Source organism: Rhagoletis pomonella, unplaced genomic scaffold, assembly GCF_013731165.1.
Source record: "Rhagoletis pomonella isolate Grant_MI unplaced genomic scaffold, Rhpom_1.0 Rhpom_scaffold_00002, whole genome shotgun sequence".
NCBI classification, from domain to species: domain Eukaryota; kingdom Metazoa; phylum Arthropoda; class Insecta; order Diptera; family Tephritidae; genus Rhagoletis; species Rhagoletis pomonella.
In genome coordinates this window covers 21,683,997-21,699,667 of record NW_023458556.1, presented here as the reverse complement: position 1 = coordinate 21,699,667, position 15,671 = coordinate 21,683,997, and the positions used below count along the sequence as shown (strand labels likewise).

Genomic DNA, 15,671 nt, shown 5'->3' with positions numbered 1-15,671 from the left:
TTTGCTTCATTTGTCTAGCAGCTTAATTCACACTTGACTTATTCGTGCAGTTTTTTTTACCAATAACAACAAGTACGTTTGTATATAAGAATAATAGAAATAAGCAACCGACACTTGCTAGCTAGTTGACTGGCTGACCTTTGGCGAAGAGTTTGAATTACCTGCAAAAAAAAATCTGATTTTGAGCTCGGGTCAAAAATATCGAGGTAAAATTGAACGAAAACCTGTATTGATCAGGTATGATAGACTGAAGACACGCTACGAGCGTACTTGACGTGCTTCCATCGGAGCAGCCAGCATCAACTGGGACAAATAAATTGTTGCAGCTAAGAACTGCATGGGCCTATGTGCAACAAATAATGATGTGCGTCAAGCAGCGCGACGAAAATTCGGCGTTGGAAATCTCCGGTCATAACAAACATCTGAGGAGTTTTGCAATCGACGACTCTCATACTATCATACGCGGTATTAAGTGCCATCAAAAATACTTGAGTGCAGAGGACTTGATTACTTGCTACCACATAAATACCTCAATACTTCTGTTCTTAGTACTTAGTAGTTAGCAGGGCCGTAGCCAGGATTTTTTTTCGGGGGGAGGTTCTGACAAAATATTTTTTTTATTTTCACTTTTATTTCAACATAGATTTATTAAAAGAAAAATACTGATAAAAATAAAATATTTCACACAATCAGGGTTGATATTCCTGCCCGTATTTTGTAAGTCAAATATTAGTGGATTGTGCTACTATGATAGCACGGCCGAGTGATCATAGTCAACTTATGTACAGCAGTCAAACAAATTAAAGCCGCGCCAAATTTTCACAAGTTTTTAAATATTATTTTTGTTGTTATTTAATTTTGGTAAGTTTTTTATAGTTCATTCTTTACCAACATCCGTATAAATACAAGTTTAAAGGCAGTGTCACACAATTGGGAATGTGCCGAATCGTATCCCAATAGTGTGAATACCCAAATATTTTTCGTTATCCCAAACACGAAAAATGATTTGTTGAAATTTTTCAATACAAGATTGCTGTATTGTACCAAGCTTGTGACTACAAAAAAAAATGTCCCAATTTTTTTATTTTGTAGATACCAATAGCCTAATCAAAAAATGCACAAATCTGTACAAATGTATCAATAAAGTGACACTGCCTTAAAAAATTATGCAATCAAAAAAATATCAATGAATTTTCTAAAATTTTCGAATTTTTAATTAGATTCTTAGTATGCAGTTTTTTAACCCAATAAATTCTAGTACAATAAAGTGCAAGTTTCAAATGGCTAAAAATTACGGTTGATTTTTTAGAATTGTAAAAAACGCTCGAAATTTGTACGAAAGTTTGTTGAATTTTTTTGATATTGCACAAAGTTGGTAACTTGGATTTACATGGGTTTTGTAATTAAATTAAAACAAAAATAATACGTTAGAACTTGGCAAAAAGTGGTTCGGCTATAATAACGGTGATCATCCGTCCTGTATTATACGGGACCGTCCTCTTTTTTGACCAATTGTCCTGGTAATTTATTTATTTTATATGGGACGCCAAATGTTCTGTATTCCTTTCAATGTCCTGTATCTGTCCCGCATTCGGTGTGCGGTATTTCGATGCCTTAACAGCTCATTAAAATGGCATGCCTAAGAATCAGTTTTAAAGTGATGTTGGTATATGATCGTAATTTTCTCCATAATCAGTTATTTTTTTCTAATCTGAATGCCGGTGATTCGAATTAAGTGATCAAAATATAAATTAGGACTCGACATTTTAGCAACGTTTGGCTATTTTTCTTTTGTTTATTTTATGGAAGTAAAGCTCTTTTCCTAACAAAAACCATATAAATCCAAATTTCCAACTTTGTGCAGTAAACTATAAAAAATAATTCTGCAAAGTTTCACGAAACTTTTTAATCAGAATCATTTGACAAAATTTTGGTTTGAAGTTTTTTAGCTCTTAAAATTGAATATAATAAAGTGCAAGTGTAAGGTGCTGCTCATTTGCTTCCCTTTAAAAAATATTGTCCAACATACTTACTACCGTCAACAAAAAATGGCAAAAAATTAACGGTAAGTCCTAGCTACTTCAAACTTGCACTTCATTGCACCAAAAATTTAAGGAATTTTTTGTAACAAATTTTGTGGGTAAAAATCTCGAGAAAAATATCCTATAAATTTGAGATGCTACATTAAGGATACTGTTTCAGGTCTAATACATCTAGTGTTATTAAAGAAGGTTTTAAGGTCTGTGAGCTACTGCGTAAAAAATTAAAAAAAAAAAACTATTTTTTGTCCCGTATACGGCCCCATAAATATAGTATGGCTACGGCCTTGATAGTTAGTAAATAAAATTTCTCACATCACTGATTTGTATATTCGTTGACTTCCTGAATAATGGAAAATGCCTACAAATTAACTTTTTGTTCCGTTCTTACTCAGCTCGTTTTTGTTTTTTTTTTTACTTGGAGGGTGTAAATATTATTATGTTTTTGTTTGTATTAATTTTCTTTTGCATGACCTTGAACATTGATGAATAACTCGCATCAATAAAAAAACTATCGTATCGATTTGCTTTGTAAGGTAGAAGCACATGCATACATACATATGTATTTAGCTACAAGTGATAAAAACCATAATGAATTTGAAGCAATTAATTCGTTGATGCAGACAGCATAGTTCAGCTAATAAGACGAGTAATAAGCCACTCCACTGCAGTAAATCCATAATGACTTATTAATTAATGATTGTAAAATGTTTGTATGACTATGCAGCACAATTATCAATTTACAAATTGTTTAAACTACAGGTACAAACGTACTTAATTACATACATACGTATGTATAGTAAGTACATAAATTTGTATGACTATAGGCATTAACAGCATCAAAAGTTATGAGCGTCGTTTACTTGAACACCTAAATATTTTCAACTCAATAAGACTGAAGGTAAGGCGGTAAATTGTCAAAATATAACACTATGAACTAATCACTCACCCCTGACCTTCGTGCTCTGTTGATCTTTTTTTTACATACTCAAAATAATTCACTTTTTTGTGCTTACTTTTCGCTACACTTTGTTTTCAATTTAAGGTTTTTTTTGTTTGGCCGACGGAAATCTTATTTCTCATTTTATTTTTCGCAAATAATAACTTGGCGTGATACATATACATATGTATCATGTATCAAATGCCATATGAACATATGTATGTATGTATGTATGTAAGTAGAAGACATGTGATATTAGGCACCAAATGAGTTCTTTAAAATTTTTAACATCTCAGATGTCAGTTGTATTTGTTGTGGTTGCGCAATTTCTGATTTACGACTTCTATGATTCGGTAATACACATTTGTATGTATATTAGGGTGGTCCAAAATAAGTAAAGTCGGAATTTTAATGCTCTCACCCCCTAGGATTGTTCTGTATCGAAAAAAATATGCCGCAATTTTTTTATTTTGAAATCAAAAAATATTTAGAGGTCGCTCAAAGCGCCCAAAATTTTCCGTTTATTTTATATGGGAAATAAACAACTTTTCATAGAAATGGTATGGAATTTTTGAAAATCAATATTTTTCGATCGGAAGACCCTGGTTCCTTTCCGGAGACTTCCAATAATAATACACCATCGTTTATTTAACCATTTTTCAATACTAAAGATTTTTTATTTTCCCACCCGTTGCATTTTCTTGGGGTTTTGCGGACCTATAAAATAAAGTTGCTATGAAAAAATGGTTAAACAAATAATTTGGTATTATTATTGGGAATCTTCTGAAGAGTAGTAGTGTTTACCGATCGAAAAATATTTATTTTCAAGAATTCTCCATTCCATTTCTGCGAAAAGTTTTTTTCCCCCATATAAAATATGTACATGGAAAACTTTGAGCGACCTCTAAATATTTTTTGATTTCAGAGCATAAAATTTCCGACTTTACTTTTTCACATGCGTTTTTGGGCCACCCTATTGTACATATACATATGTATATGTATATCGCGTAATATAATATGGTTAGGGCCTCTTAGCGGCGTAGGTTTCTACATAATTTAGTTTTGTTGGCAAATTTACTATAAATCAAACTTATGTTTGTAGGTAATGTAATTCAATGGTACCTATACATATGTATGTATAGGTATGTTTATCTACAGTAAATTAGGCCAAACGTGATGTGATAATTGGAGTAACAAACACACATACCCAAATAAATTTTATTGCACTTCAATTAGTTTAATGATTTTCAGGTCTAATTAAATTGATACTTTGATTAAAATGTGTTAAATAAGCGAAAGCAATGATTACACTTTCAGAAATACAGGGCTATACATACATTGGATTTCAGAGATGATTTCAATTGATTAGCACATGGTTGGTCATAATGCAAAGACGGATGATCACAGAAAAACAAACTGAAAGAACTAAAAAAGGTATTGTTTTCTTGAGTTAAAATTTGGAAACTCAAAAATTTTTTATACATACTTAAGTATGATAAACTTCAGCACATCAAATGTATGTATTTTTCCAAGTGCACTCTAAAAAATTTTTGTTTAAATTTGCGCATATTAAGATAGGTAACCAGTTTCCTCTCTTAATGAATGCAAATTTAAACACTGCTTGCTTACTTTTACATATCATATGTGTGGCGTAGAACAAATTTCAAATTTGTTTTTTGAGTTTTAAACATTTATTGTTCACATTTTCATAGTTTACACATAAAATGTTTAAAATTTCCTCTAAAAAAACTTCGTTTAAATTTACGCATATAAAGAGAGGTAACCAGTTTCCTCTCCTAGTGTGTGCAAAATTAAACATTGTCTGTTTACTTTTACATATCAAATTTATCACGTAGCGCACACAAGGGGTGGGTTTTGGGGTTAAATTTATTATGATTTAAGAAATTTTGATAGAAAAAAATTTCTTTTCCATTTCTTGTGCGTCATTTTGTAAGAATTTTTCTTTTTTCTTGAGAGCTCTTTAAAGTTTAATTGCGAATGAAAACATTGTCCTAAAAATATGCAATGCATGCTCACTTACTGTTGCTTTTTAAACTTTACATCCTAAAAAAGTTTACCACTGATATGTACTTAAGAAGCATTCGAGGATTTAATTTGCCAACTTGGAATTCGTTCCACCAAAATGAGCTACATGTTAAAAATACAAGTTCAGCTAAATTTTCGTTATTCGAAGTATTAAAAAATGAGAAACAAGAAATCGACGAAAATGAATAAAAAAGTGTAAAACTTTCGTGAAATTATTTAATTTATTTATATTAAAATTCTTTTGTAAAATGTTGTATTACTTTTGAAAGTTGAGTGCATCTTTAACCGTTAATTTTTTCATGATTTACTGATCGGATCTAAACCAAATTACGGGACGACGGTACTATCTTTCTGGTAAAAAAATCGGTTCACGCAGTGCAAAGTTATGCGGTGAAATAAATAAAAGAAGTAAAAATACTCCGAAGAACTGACAACCTCCCCTTTTTTGAAGCCGGTTGAAAATGTTTGAGTTCTTTGTACATTTTATGTAAATAAAATGCAATTTATGAAACTTTAAAAAGTTTATTTTTTTAGTTCATTCTGTACATAAAACTTGCATAAATGTATTTTAAACAGCGAATTTTCAGTATTTTCTGATGATATATATTTAAAAGTATAAACTCTTTCCCCCCAAAAATATATTTCTGCGTACGCCCGTGGCACTTAGTATTTATTATTTGTAAAAAATATATTTTTACCTTCAAAATGTTTGTAATTTTAAACATTTAATGTGTATATTTATGTGTATATTTTAAACAACTCATGTTCAAAATCGATTCTTGAACATCTTGTGCGTATACTTGAACAGATTCTGGTTGAAAAATAAACACTTTTCAGTAGTATTTTTACATGCACTTTTTAGAGTGTGCTTCATACGATTTAAGAAAATTATTTAGTCCACGAAATGCTTATATGTACATACATGGCAATTGCCTCGAGCTCAGTCTTGAATTGCTTAAGAGTGATTCATCTAGATGCACCGATATTTCCAAACGGACGCTTGAACTGTTAGAAAATCCCTACTACTACTGCCAATTGGAATTTAGATAGGTTCTACATACAAGAAGGACGAGCTTTGCTGTATTCACCAAGCACCGCGGGATCAGCCCTCTGAGCATAGATTATAACCTTTTGTCGAGTGTATTGTGCGAAAGACTGCAGGCCATCGTTAACAAACTGACTGGACCTTATCAGAGTCAATTTAGGTCTCATAAATCCACCATTGACCAGGTAGGTATTCACTTTCGACAGCAGTCTGGATTTTGTATCCCTGCGAAATTATTTAATATGGCTGTGTAAAATGACGTTAAGCAATTCCATCAAATCCATGTTATTTGGGAAGGACCTTCGCAAGCCGTTCAACAACAAGTGAGGTTTCAGATAAGGTGGCTTCCTATCCCGAGATTTTTTTAAAGCTAATTTTGAGAAAAAAATCTCCAAGATTTGCAAAACTGAATCGCTCAGTCATTATTTTCTATAACCAAAAGCGCACGAAAACCGGCATATGCGGATGATATCGATATTATTGGCCTCAACAAGCGCGCCGTTTGTGCCTGGGTCTGGTGGGGAACGAGAAATCTACGGGCTTTTGCACGTTGGCGACGGCGATTGCCGGAGACGATGAGACTATAAGCTGTATGAGCCTTACGAAGGCATATAAATAATGCAGCAGCTCCTCTGGCTCGGCCATGCCGTAGGCCATGAAAGTATAAAACGCGAGTCCCGCTGCTGGTAGCACCGGAAGAGGTAAGCTTCCTCTGCGATGGCAAGACCAGTTGGAGAAGGACTTGGCTTCACTTGGAATTTCCAATTGACGTCAGTTAGCAGAGAAAATAAGTGGTTGGCGTGTTAGGTTGTTATAATGTTGTGATGTTAATCAAGAAGCAAATGTCCAATGCAGCCTATATCGACTAAATGGGTAAGACTGTGAAATTAATTGAAAAACGAGAATTTTGTAAGCTATACCTGGGTCAATTTATCAGAATTCATTCGAATGACAATTTTAAAAGAAAATTCTACTTCTGGTTGAATTAGGGATGTGCGGTTAATCGATAAAATATTTTTTTAATTTATCATAATCGTGATTAATCAAAAATCGCGATTAATCAGATCCTGAGTAATTAGATGCTGTCTACTCATAAAAAACTATTTGATATCTGAGTAACTTTGCTCATATCTGTCGAGTTTGCTTTGAAAGCAAATGACATTTTTTTATAATATAATACAATTTTTTTTTCTTATTAACAAAAAGTAACTCAAAATTACTTTGCTCATTGAAATGAAAAAAATATACATGTTTGTAAGCATGTGTATAAATTTTTTTCTATATAAAAAATATAGCAGCACTTATTCAGGTTTTGATTGATTGCGTTATGATTAATCAGTTTTCTGATTATTAAAATTAATTAGATTCTGATTAATTCAAAGGTTATTAATCGAAAAGTTAATCACTTTGATTAACCAAAAATTATTATTCTTTGATTAATTAATTAAACAGGTATCGATTAATCAGCTTGTTCGATTAATTGATTAATCGCACATCCCTGGTTTAAATTGTTCCAAAGCAAATAAAAAATTTATTCTCAATGACTATTTGCTTTCTTCTAAGAAAAATTTTAATAGCTGCATGCTTTTGCAACCGAGTTACAAAAGAACACTCGGTAAAGTATCGAGATACATTCAAAGCAACAGCACAAACTCGGCTATTTATCCGAGTTCAAACAGGTCGGCTTGCGACTTGAAGCGTAGTGTTGTTGAGTGAAAAAAAATTGCTCTATTGGGAATTGTTTATGGGAAAATATTGAGATAAATTTTGGTTTTCTTATATATATATGTATATGATTAAAATTTTAAATAACTATATAAGTATATTACGAAAATACCTCGAAATATTACTCATTTTCATTATGAGTTGATGGACAATTCCGGTTAATTACTCATTTTCATTCGTTTTTGTTATAAATACCAGATACCAACAGCGTTGCTTAAAAAGCTAAAATGAAATTTTACCCGAGTTGAGCGTTTTTTTGCCGCTCATTTACAAAGAAATGCAGCTAATATTGTCCTACAAATGGAGGGGAAGGGAAAATGGTAGAAGTACATTTGTAGGTTTGCCATTGCTTAGCGTAATTTTGTAAAAACAAGGTGATGCATGGGCAACACTATTTAGGTTCTAACACAAAGCCCGAACAATGCAAGCCACATATTTATGTGGACAGAATTATCTTTGAGTCTAAATTTACCGACAGTTGAATCGCGTCTAGTTACTCGACACTTTCGTTCACCCAAAGTCCACTTCACTGTTTTTACTTTCAATTCAACTCTTACTTTTTAATTATGCATTGCCATCGCAACTAGTTTAGCAACTCTAATTGATAAAAACAAATCAAAAGCACACTTTGCGCTGCAAGTTAAAAAGATTTAAATATCCTTTGCAGCAATCACCGAGCCACACTTCCTACAACTAGCTAATAGTCGTTTGACAGGCAAATAGCAACGTACATACATACTAACAACTACTCATGCAACACCATAAAAAAACAACATTAAACGAAGAAACAAGAAAAAAGATAATAAAAAACTAAAAACAATTTTGTTTAATTTTGCATCAATCTGGTTTTGCGGGTTCTTTACCATAAAATTTTGCGCTCGCAGCGCCTGATTCATTGCTTTGCAGCCGAACGATAATCGATACAAAAGTCATAAAGCAAAAAAAAGTGAGTTAATAAATAAAATGAAAATAAAAGTCTTCGTTGTATGGCACCGGTTTTTTTTTGAAAAGAAACTGTTAATACTTCGTGCGAGATCTGCGTTTATGGCCAACCAAACGACCAACTTGTTTCGAGAGTTTTTTATGTCATATTCGATTGTTTTTTTTTTCTTTTTCTATTTACATATTGATTGTTGGTAATATATTATCTATTTTTTCATAAGTATAGACCTGTTAATGACTTCTTTGATGCTAGAAGCAGAAAGTGAAATTAAAAGTAAAATTGTACGAATTTGATCAAAATTTCTTAGTTTAGTACATTATTTGAAATATTCACTTATGTATGTCGGTAAAAAATTGAATTGCTTCAAAAATGGCGGTCATAACATTTTCCACTTCTAGGTTACGTAATAAATATTCTAAAATTTTAATTCTTTTGATGAAAAAATAATTGTGAAATTCGCATTTCTTTTCTTGTTCGTCTCCATTTCTAGACAAAGCAGCGGTTGATTTTGTTTTTTCTTGCGCATGCGTGTGTACGCCCACTCAACCGCAAATACTTACTCTACCATGAAAGAATAACAAGCAGACAAAACAAATACATAAATATATGCATCTGTGCGTAAGTAGTTTATTAGTCCCTTTCATTCGTCATATTCGAGTATATACATTAGAGCGTACCACCTTACAAGCACACAAAAAAAAAACAACGTTCACCGCACACCTCTTAGTCTAAAGTTTTTGCAAGGACATTTCTTTTGCCGAACATTTTTTGGTGGTACCTACACTCGGCAATCAAATTTTTTTTAATTAGTTCTACTGGAATAACTAAACAAAATCCTCAACTATTTTTGGTTAGCTTTAATTTACTGGCATTAGGGTGGTAGGAACTGAGACTGGTGGGTAAGTAATAGAACGGGATACTTGAGGGCAATTAACTTTGAAAGCAAAAATGTTTCTCCTTGAGACAAAAACATCGCTACATCATACTTTAAGGTCCGACTTTAAAAGCCGAAAACATGACAAATATTATAAAAGGGCAGCTCCTACATTCGACCAAAAAATAAAAAAATTTTTTTTCGAAAATGCGTTGCAAAAATATAGTAAACTTTTTTCCGGTACGGTCTAATGTACACATACAAATGTATGTATAATTGTTTTGCCATTTTTATTACAAAATTTAATATACTTAAGTATTTTTCTCACAAAAAAATTTGTTATGTTGTAATTTCAAGTTTACTACTGTGTGAATTGTAGTGGAAACTATTCGTGCAAAAAGCTGCAACACCACATATACTAAGTGTGTAGATTTTTATGCTATTAACCAACTAATTTGCGCTTCCGTCTTCAAAACGATTTCACAGCAAAAAAATAATAATTTTTAATGTGAACTAATTTATCCAGTTTGTTTTAAAGTTCTATGCTCAAGAAACAATGTTCTGCTTAATTGAAGCATTAATGAATTTGTTACACGCATAACTTTTGTATAAATATTTATACAAAATACACGTGCTTAAGTAAAAAATGAGAATTTCATAAGCTATTCGTGTGTCAAATTATTAGAATGCAAAGTTTTTTAAGTAAACTTAAACATAGCGAACTTCTGTATAAATTGTTCGAAAGCAAAAAAAGTAAAGGTATTTTGAGTGTAGAGTTCCCTCCTATTAAGAATTCGCTTGTGTAGTCGATCAAGGATAAGTTCAATAAAAATAACTTAATAGTAAAAACATATATTTTTAAAGCAAACTTGAACGAAATCGGACTATAAATACTGGTTTACCAAATATCTCGACCCCTGCGCCATCTATCGGATTAACTCATCTTTCGTATTGCATTGCCATCGGATTCTGAGCCAACTGTGAAGTTTCAAGTATCTCTTGGACATCGGGAAGTTGGTCAAAAGTTAATAGCAAAATTTGCCCCAAACAAACATACTTATGTACATACATATATACATACCGGGCAAGTTAAATAAAAGCTTGTAAAAATGTTTGTATTGCCATACTAATGCATGTACCTGCAAGTCAAGGTTATCATAGATACTACTTTTATCTTGGGAACCCCTTTACTTTCATTGATCCTTGTAGTAAGTATATTTCCATTTTGATACTGGTTATGAGTTTTTGGCTAACAAAACGACCAGCGCAAGCTTTCTTATGAATGAAAAAGAAAATGTTAATGATAACCGAGATGGCAAATCTAATAAATACTAGATTAGCAGGGTGCAAAAACTGGTACGAGACTTGTCATTCAAAACATGCAGGGACTCTGTTCTCATACAAAATTTTATAGAATTTTTGAAATGGCTACGAATGACGCTGAATAGTTGGATCTCGAATATCCTTTTGAGCCTAGAAAATTGCTCCCCGCTAAGAGAAAACCGATTGTCCTAAGCCAAGAGTGAAATTACCATCGGTGCCGAAAAGACTACGTCAAAGTTTTGGACTTAGGTACTTTCAAAAGAATTAGAAGAAAAATTTGATCAAGAAGGTAAACAACGGAAATAATAATTTCACAAAAATTATAAAAAAAGAAAAAAAATTTATACAAAAGTGTTCCTTACAGGTATTCATTTCTATTTGAACTCTTAATAATAGAATCCATTTTTCTATGATTATATGGACGTGTGACAAATCCCCAAAAAAAAATGCAAAGAAAAAAATAAATATACGCACAAAAAAGGCAATTTTCAGTGCCTGTTCATCCTTTTTTAAAACTTAACCTCTATGCTTAGCTACCGTTGTATGGGAAAAAATTTTAAAGTGTGAAGAATTTATTTCCCGAAGAAACCCGAAAGCAACATTTGGTAATATTTGAAAAAAAAACACCTCGGTTTTAAATTTTTGCAGATTGTGAGGAGAATCGTTTATAATATATTGACATTCAGGACTTTACTGATTCGCAAGGACGTACATATATAGCAATCTACATTTTCATGAGAAATGCACTCATATTTTTCTCTAGAGAACATGACTAGCTTTTTGCCAACAGCAAGCGCAAAGATTTGCGCTAAATGATATTTAATGATGTTTAAGAATAAAAATGCACTAAAATATTGCTATGTACATATATATACATATATATATGGATGTTCTTGCAGGGAACGTAACAGTTACAACTTTTATTAAAAAAATGCTTTATAAATTCAGAATAACAATTATTTTTCATTCTTATCTAAATATTCTGCAAATAACAGTTATTTTTGATTTTTAAATTATATGTCTCAGATAACAGTTATCGAAGTCTTTTATTTATAAAAGTCATAAATAAAAATCAGTCATTGACCTTTATTTTTTAAATCATACTTATAAAAGTCATTTGTATAAGTCGTAGTAAACTTTTGTTTCCCAACACCATTTTAAGTGCGAAAAATTTAATTTATTATATTGAAGACTTCTATAAATAAAAGTCTTCAATAACTGTTAAGACATATAATATAAAAATCAAAAACAATTGTTATTTTGGATTGAATATATAAAAATCAAAAATAATTGTTATATTTTTTAGTTTTGCATAAAAATTGCAAATAAAAATTTATTTTCAAATTTGAGTCTCGGTAAAAAAAAATCGATTGGTACGTATCACTTAGTTTTCATCAATAACTGTTATGTTCGGTCGCTGTGTTCTTGCCGTGTGTAACCCCCACAAAAAATTAATTGCAACAACCAAAGCTTGAAAAGATTGAGATGTACTATCTTCTATCACACCACATTGATGGAAATTAATGCAAAACATAAAGTGCTTCACATACGAAACGGAAACGTGCCGAAATTAATGGAGTGCAACTATACGATAGGCCTTTTTTAAATACATTCATTTATGTAAATACATATATATACAATGCATACATACATACATACATACATACATACATACATACTTGCATACAAAAATTTCCAAATCATTCACTTTCCGTTACTCTCCAAATAACTGTCTAACTAAATATAAATAACTTACCTTGACAGTTGGCAACAGCCAAAGAAGAAATCAACAGCAGAGCAACTGACAGCTGAAGAAATGTCCGCGAAAATCCTATACGGTGCGTGGACATTTGACGCGTACTGAGAGCTGCAGCAACGGTGATTACTTTTCCACGCTTGCTGTCAGGATTTGTGAAAATTTCGACAAAGTCGAAATTAAAATTATTCAAGTTTTTGTGAAAAATTTGTGTCATTTTGATGCTATTACGGTTAATGAGAGATTGTCAGAGTATGTTGGCTTATTGTTGCAGGCAATCGATAGCAGTGGCGTGGGCTTTGTTTTTCACTTTTCTCACTAAGGTGCTGCAGCAGCTGTCGCATTTACCTTTCGAATACACAAACTGCAAAATGTTGTTGAACTTCTTTTGCATGTAAATGCTGTGTGCGCTTATGTATATATGTAGGTGATGTGCTGCGTCGCTTTGATCCCACAAAGCGGTTTTTTTTTGTGACGACTAACTATGGCGTTGGCGCCACTGCCACACTCAAATACTAGTGCAAATATTTTCGAGTTATTTTTTGTTTGGTTTGCTAGTTAGCCTAGCTAGAGCTGCTGTTTTGTTTTTTGCGTGTCGTGCTTGTGGACAACACTGGCTGCAGTTGCTGTATTTTTTTTTTTTGAATTTTAGGCTTTCGGTTATACAGCTGGTCTACACGTTTCGTTGGTAAATCACTTGCCGCTATTAAATACAATTACAATCGTTATTTTCGTTTGTTTGTTTTCCCATTTCTTGGTTAACTCAAATTTTAGTTGCCGTCGACGATTATGTGAGCAACGTTGGCTGGGCTTTTGCTTTTGGCGCTCGCCTAAACATTTTTAGCCATTCACCAGCTTAATTGAAATGCTCGTGTGTGATCGGGCGCGTAATTAATTTTAACTTGTATTTTATTTTGTTTTTTTTTCTATTTCGGTTGTGTACTATTTGATTACTTGCGCCTGTATTTTTTTACAAAAATTATTGTTTTATTTTTTTTCATAAATTTTTTTCACTTCGCTTGCTGTTACGTCTGCAATGCATACAAACAAACATTCAAGGCTAAATACCTTTAAAGAAATAACAATAAAGTCTCGCGGAGTGCGTGTTTAAATTTTCGCATGCAAAAACTGCATAATTTTAATGAATTTTCTAAACGCAAGGGAATTGAATAGTTATTAAATCATGTTTGCTTGCACTTTTGAATACAATTGCCAGTCGCGCTGCAATGTGAAAATTTCTCAAACTTTGCATTGTACAATAATTCAAGAAAAGTTCGTGCCTTAAGTCTTTCGATTCGTTGTGTGATCTGTCAAGAGACTAATGAATTTACAGGCGTTAAGTTTTTAAATATTTCCCCACGCTTTCTATGGCACCTGCAACGTTGAGTGACAGCTTTATGCTTCACAAAAATTCGAATTGTTGTATGACAGCAAAATTTGCACTAAAAACAGATAAAATATGTTTCCAAAATATAAAAAAAAATTCTTAGTAACAATCATAAATTGTTTTCAAGATTTGTTTTTTCAATACTGGGAAAGCACATGTATATTTTGAAGAAAACAAAAAATAATGCACCACCCTGACCATCATATTAAAAGCCCAAAAAATAATGAAAAATAAATAAATAAAACATTTATTTTTGCAAGTCCGGGTTGCAATTTCATGCCTATAATACTTCTTCCAACAACGTCGCAAATCCAATCCTAATGGCTTAAAAAAGTTGTAATTCGCGCTCGCATTTTTAAAAAGGGTTTTCGAATTTATGTTATGAGCTTTGATGTTGTCAGACAAAAGAAAGCTACGTACCTCTGGAGATCATTAGGAATTAATTTCCAAGAGCATCTCAGGTTAAGTTAAGAAGTGCGAGCCAAAATATTCCTACCTTACCTTCCCACAGTGCTAAGTAGATTGCACATCATCTTCCTCCTGCCAACTGCGGCAGCAGAGTTCAGATAAAATTTCTAACCTTACTGCGTGAATGCCAATCAGGCAATGACCTGTGAAAATTAGTTTCTCAAATTTCCCATGTTGGTGATTTTAAACGTTTTTTTTTTTCAATTTGAAGTTGGCGGTCGCACTCAAAGAAACACGAGAAGGAATTTGATGTAATATAGGCGGTTTTCCGTCGCCCTTTACAAAATTTGGTTTGGATATAAACAGTACGAAGAGTGACACTGAAAATGGCAAAACGCCAACCAAATTTGGCAGATGATGCCGGAAAATCGCTCCCAATACATCACTTCGACTATCCTTTTAGAGCAGGATGTGCCCTGAAGTTGAATGGACGTGCAAACACCAATGCATTTAAACTTTGCCATTGTAATTCACACACTCCCTCTCATACGCAAGACAACAACAGAATCTACCTTGAAGATAACTGTCGCCAATGTGTGCCAACAAAGTATGCGAAAGTGTTGCTGCTTTCACTGCTGCCACTTGGGTATTCGCAAAGGAAACAATAACAAAAATCGAAAAATACGAAACTGTTTATGTATTTTGTATCGCTTAGTGCGAAATACTATGTATGTAAGTGTAACTGTAAATACGGTGAAGGTTGTGCCAGCTGTTAGCATTCTTTGAAGAGCAGCGAGCTCCTATTTTACGAAGTTTAGGTTGAAGTCCTTTTTTTTGTATCCGGTTTACGAAGTATTCCGCTCCATTTAAGGGCTTTATTTTATGCGAAATTTTATGTCAATGAAATCAAGATACTTCTCATAATTTATGAGTCGTTCGGTTTTAAATTTTATATGTATCTCTAAACTAAAAAAGTAACTGAAAGAACAAGACTATAAGTAAACATCATTTAACTTTTAGAGGTGACGTAGAATTGTCAGACAACAACAAGGACCACCAAATATGTACATATATTCACAAAAACGGCTCGTTCAGTTTTTATTCTACAACGTAATTAGATTGTTTTCATGTTTTTTTTTTACTATTATCAATTTGGAAGCAATTTGAAGGTAAGATGGTCCTGCC

General features: G+C 32.4%; 1 protein-coding gene across 3 annotated transcripts in view; it reads right to left on the bottom strand.

Annotated features, from left to right (window-relative positions):
• Positions 1 to 15,671, bottom strand: part of LOC118733282 (sushi, von Willebrand factor type A, EGF and pentraxin domain-containing protein 1) — a 73,370-nt gene that overhangs the window by 51,498 nt on the left and 6,201 nt on the right. For 2 of the 3 annotated variants that reach the window (XM_036462622.1, XM_036462624.1), the window contains exon 2: positions 12,692 to 13,394. In XM_036462622.1, the coding sequence (XP_036318515.1) occupies positions 12,692 to 12,908 (217 nt within the window). In that variant the 5' untranslated portion in view covers positions 12,909 to 13,394. Of the gene's footprint in view, positions 1 to 12,691; positions 13,652 to 15,671 lie in introns of all 3 variants that reach the window. The other variant, XM_036462623.1, reaches the window with a different exon arrangement.